The 4484-nt window shown below is 36.8% G+C and overlaps 1 protein-coding gene across 1 annotated transcript; it reads left to right on the top strand.

The window, feature by feature from the left end:
* The first annotated feature begins 663 nt into the window (after positions 1-663).
* Positions 664-4401, top strand: si:dkeyp-13a3.10 (uncharacterized). The gene is made up of 6 exons (XM_014031252.1): positions 664-880; positions 2439-2618; positions 2694-2954; positions 3036-3131; positions 3408-3425; positions 3748-4401. The coding sequence occupies exons 1-6, from the start codon at positions 811-813 to the stop codon at positions 3825-3827; spliced, it is 705 nt and encodes a 234-aa protein (XP_013886706.1). The 5' UTR covers positions 664-810; the 3' UTR covers positions 3828-4401.
* Positions 4402-4484: the final 83 nt, after the last annotated feature.

Below are 4484 nucleotides of genomic sequence, written 5' to 3' on the forward strand. Positions count from 1 at the left end.
GCCTACAGTATTTTTACAGTCTTTATTTTACAGTTAAAATAAATGTTTATCAAATAAAGTTTAATGTTACAACTAATCGTGGATCCCTTTAAACAAAGCTGGAATAAATTAGTAACAAAAGATGAACAAAAAGCTAAAAGTAGAAGGCTAACCCAAAAATTTTAAGTAGCAACATGTTAGCTAAGAGCTAAAAAGTTAATTGTTGTAAGTTAAAAGCTAAAGCAGGAAAAGGCTAAACAAAAGCTAAAAGTAATAAAATAGCAGCTAAGATAAAAGATAAAGGGAGTAAAAGTAGATAAAAGCTAAAATGTAATTGGGGAAAAAGGAGCTAAAAGCTAAAAGTAGCTAAACATAAGCTAAAAATACAAGTGGCCTACAAGTGAATCAAATTTAAAAAAGAACAATGAAGTGAAATGAAGAGGTTTTAATACATTTAATAAGGAAGTTAAATACTTTCACAAGCAAATTATGCTCAGATCAGGTGAATTGTTTTTGACATCGCACTTTGTTTCCGTTTCTCTTCTTTTAAAAAAAGATGTGAACTTGATGACTGCCTGTTGTTGTTTTTTTTTCAGCTCCTGCAGAAACCTGAGCAGCCAATCAGAAGCCGCAGAGGGAGGCTTTTAAATCCACAAACATTCTGTGGCATGTAAAGGGGGCGGGGCGAGCTGTCGTTAAATGTGTTGTTACCAGTTTCTGTTTGTCTGTGAAACATTTTATCTATGTGCGGGACAAACCCTACGTGCTCGGTTTAAATCAGACCAGGTTTTAACTTTGATCTGAGCTGAGGAATAACTTGCAGCAGGAGAAATGCCTTTTTGTTTGGTTGTTTTATTTCTGATATGTCACTGTTCGGGAGCTGTTCCTCTTTTCCCACTAGGTAAGAGACATCGCCTTTATCTCATTTTTATAAACATATTAGCCAAGAAATGTGTGCTTAAAGTTTGTGAAACAGTCGAAATGATCATTTAAGTTGTTAATTTAAAGTGTTGCTCAAAAATAAAAATATGATTTATTGCAGCAAAGGTTTTTAAACAGTGTTGATGTCATAAATGGTTAATATATTGTTGTTAATGGTTGTATTTACGACGGAGTATTAGGGCCACACAACGAGATATTTTTATTTTTTTTAAATTACAAGAATAAAGTCATAATATTACGACATTAAAGTCGTATAACAATAAAGTCATAATATTACGAGTTTAAAGTCATAATATTATGAGGTAAGTCATAATATTACGAGATTAAAGTCATAATTACGAGAAAAAAGTCATAATATTGTAGCCTTTATATGAAAAAGCATGCAGTGACTGCATTAAAATGAGGAATGTTGAGCAACTTGTCAAGTTGTTCTTTAGTATTGATAAAAAAAATTAATCTTTTATCACATTAGCATCAAATTGTCAGTAGCAGGACTTTGTGAAATTGTGTAAACGACTATAAACTGAAGCTGTGTTGTAATTAATGGTTGCCCTGACAGATTTAGTTTTCACATAGTTAATTTGGATGAAAGCTTATTAATTCAACAGTGACCCAGGTCATCATGGACTACTTTATAAACACAGAGAGATGGCTGTACACAGCAGGTGTGTGGGAAACTAGATACTGCATAGCGGTAACATAATGACCCCCACACGCACAAATGCACCACAACTCAGAACTCTTTATTCCTAATAAGTGTCATGCTACTAGGTGCATCATAAAATTGTAGTGGTTTTGGGTGGGGGGTCCTTTTATTTGGGGTGGGGGGCACTGATTGGTGGGCCTGATGGATAGAGCTTCATCAGAGCTAAACAACAAAACAAATCTGAAGCTTCTATGTTGAACAGTTTCTGAGTTATAAGCGATTTTTCATGTCCAGACACCCACTCTTTGAAAGGAGCCCCCTCCTCAAATATGGGGTCTATCGTAAAACCGTTGGCTGGTGCAGTGTAGGTCCAGCTCATATACAGTCCTGCCAAATTTCATGTTGATTGGTGCAGCCATTTTTGTGCTATGGCTGTCCAAAAATCACAAAAAAAAMAAMAAMAMAACAACAACAACAAACTACGAAAACAATATGACTCCCGCTTACGCTTCACGTGTGGGGGTCATAATGAGGAGGAAATGAGGAGCGGGAAGTAGACGCGTCATGATTATGACTTTTTTTCTCGTAATATTATGACTTTGATCTAGTAATATTATGACTTTATTCTCATATAATTACGGCTTTAAACTCTTAAAAATAATAAAAAAAATCTTGTTGTGTGGCCATAATACTCCGTCGCAGTATTGACATGCTGAGATGCTGCGTTTTTCACCTCACAGTTACATGTCCCCAAGATTTTACTTTTGGTTTTAGTTTTGTTTCATCCATCTATACATTTTTAAAGGAAGGCATCTGTAGTATGAATTGCATCAACTGCTTCATCAGATCTCTACTTTCTGTTTGATTCCAGAAGCCACCATTGTTCAGATCCAGCAGCGGGGAGTGGTTGGAGCTCAGCAAGTCACTGAACAAGTTCTTGTAAACGGCGTTTCTCTTGTAAATCCAAGCGAGGAGGTGAAAAGCATAGTTCAGAGCATGTCAGCCGGTGCTCTCCTGACAGCTGTCAACATAAACAAAACTTCGCCTCAAAGTAAGATGTCATGTTTTGCAGTGAACATGCCGACTCAGCTTGAGGTTAAATGATTTGCATGTTTTCTGCCTCCAGTGGAGCACCGTGCCATCCTTCGCTCTCGAGACTGCATACAGGAGGGTCCTCGGCCCCACTGGACCGACCGCATGTTTTATGATGGGAAGGTCTATCTGAGTCTGGAGCACAACGACACCTGGACTGCCCACGTTCCACAGGCGATGGCCCTTAAAGTGCTTTTGGACGAGCAAGTGGAGCGCACCAGGGCCGAGAGGGTCCGCCTGCAGGAGGGCTGCATCCAGCTGATGAAAAAACTGAGTCTTTCACAGGAACTGCCAGGTGTCTACTTTTGTTTAAACAAATTTGTTTTCGTCYACTGTCAGATTCTCATATGTTGTTATTTCTCCCTCTCTCTCATAGCTTCATCATCTGGTTTGGATCCGATTTTGATCTTAATCATTGTTTTGGCTTTTCTGGGACTAATCCTTTTAACCTTTTGTATCTCTAAAAATCTAGGTGAGTAAACAAGTTTTTTAAAATTTTGTTTCAGTTTTGATCAAAAAGTTATGTAATGTTTTATCACAGCAGAAAGATTGCCATTTTAATATCTTTAACATGAAACTAATGGATTTAGTTAGTTGAACTTTGGTTTTCTTGATTGTTTTCCTTACATAATACATTATAACCTATTTTCAGACACATTCTCCATCCTGTCATTGTGATGTTCTAATGTAAATTAAGGTCATGGGGTTTCTCTCTCTCTCTCTCTTTTTTTTTTTGCAATGTGTTTAGGTTCGAGGCACCCTGGAGGTAAGAATCACAATAACCCTTCTGTTTTCTGCTCTCGTCTTYGGACACTTCTCAGCTGACGTTCTCAGATTATCGATTAAAAGAAAAGTTAAATATTAAATGCACTCAGAATCACGTAGCCTTGGGACAAGCATGTTTTACTTACTGTTTTGTGGGCCAGTCATGTGGGTTTTAGGGCATTTGACTGTACAATGTGACCTCATTCTTTTTTTGTACATATTACATCAGTTATAAAAGTAAAAATCTTGACGGTGAAAWCTTTTGGAACTGATTGATATTTATGCGACCACCTTGAGTGATGTGCTCTTTTATTTCTTTGCAGGTGTCATCGGTTCTATTATCCATTACCCTCCCAAATCAGAAGATGAAGGATTTAAATGTTGCGAGTACAATACTCTGTGAGACCATGTGCCATCTTGAAAACATGTCCAATCCTGTGTGAACCTGTGATATCAAAAACACTTTGTTTCATCGTCAACAACTTAGKGATTTATTTTAGTCAGCTTCTACTAAGACAGAAATCAAAAAGATGGTGTACACCCTGTACAGTTCACGAGTTCATCACAGGCCCATGTAGAGACAAACATTTACACTCTCACTCACACCTATAGATTACAGWTACCAGTTAATCTGACATGCATGTTTTTGATTCGTGGGAGAAAACTGAAGTATGGGAAAAGCCCACATGTGCACTCCATCCAGAAAGGCTGGAAGGTGATCCTGAAACCTTCTTGCTTTGATCACTGCCCTGCTGTGATTAAAAAATATATATGTATGTATATATAAATATGCTGCAATACAATTGTTGTGTCTGTAATTTCCTTATGTTTTCTGTTCATGAATGCTATCATTGTGAATTTCTTCTGCTTTTTTGTTTATTTTTTTAAAACAGGAATGTGTATTATATGCAATTCAGATGTCAGTAATAATGATATAGTGATAAAATAAACTGACAAAAAATATCAAAATCTCTAAAGGATTTGAGTTTGTCTTGTTTTTGTATTCAGATTTGTGTGCGTGTGTGTGTGTGTGTGTGTGTGTGTGTGTGTGTGTGTGTGT

The sequence above is a fragment of the Austrofundulus limnaeus genome, unplaced genomic scaffold (assembly GCF_001266775.1).
Source record: "Austrofundulus limnaeus strain Quisiro unplaced genomic scaffold, Austrofundulus_limnaeus-1.0 Scaffold6, whole genome shotgun sequence".
NCBI lineage: Eukaryota > Metazoa > Chordata > Actinopteri > Cyprinodontiformes > Rivulidae > Austrofundulus > Austrofundulus limnaeus.

Excerpts from the sequence above, each read along its gene's own strand:
- si:dkeyp-13a3.10 (XM_014031252.1), top strand. The coding sequence starts at position 811 with ATGCCTTTTTGTTTGGTTGTTTTATTTCTGATATGTCACTGTTCGGGA. Across the intron at positions 881-2,438 it reads TGTTCCTCTTTTCCCACTAG|AAGCCACCATTGTTCAGATC; the intron begins GTAAGAGACATC and ends GTTTGATTCCAG. Across the intron at positions 2,619-2,693 it reads AAACAAAACTTCGCCTCAAA|TGGAGCACCGTGCCATCCTT; the intron begins GTAAGATGTCAT and ends TTCTGCCTCCAG.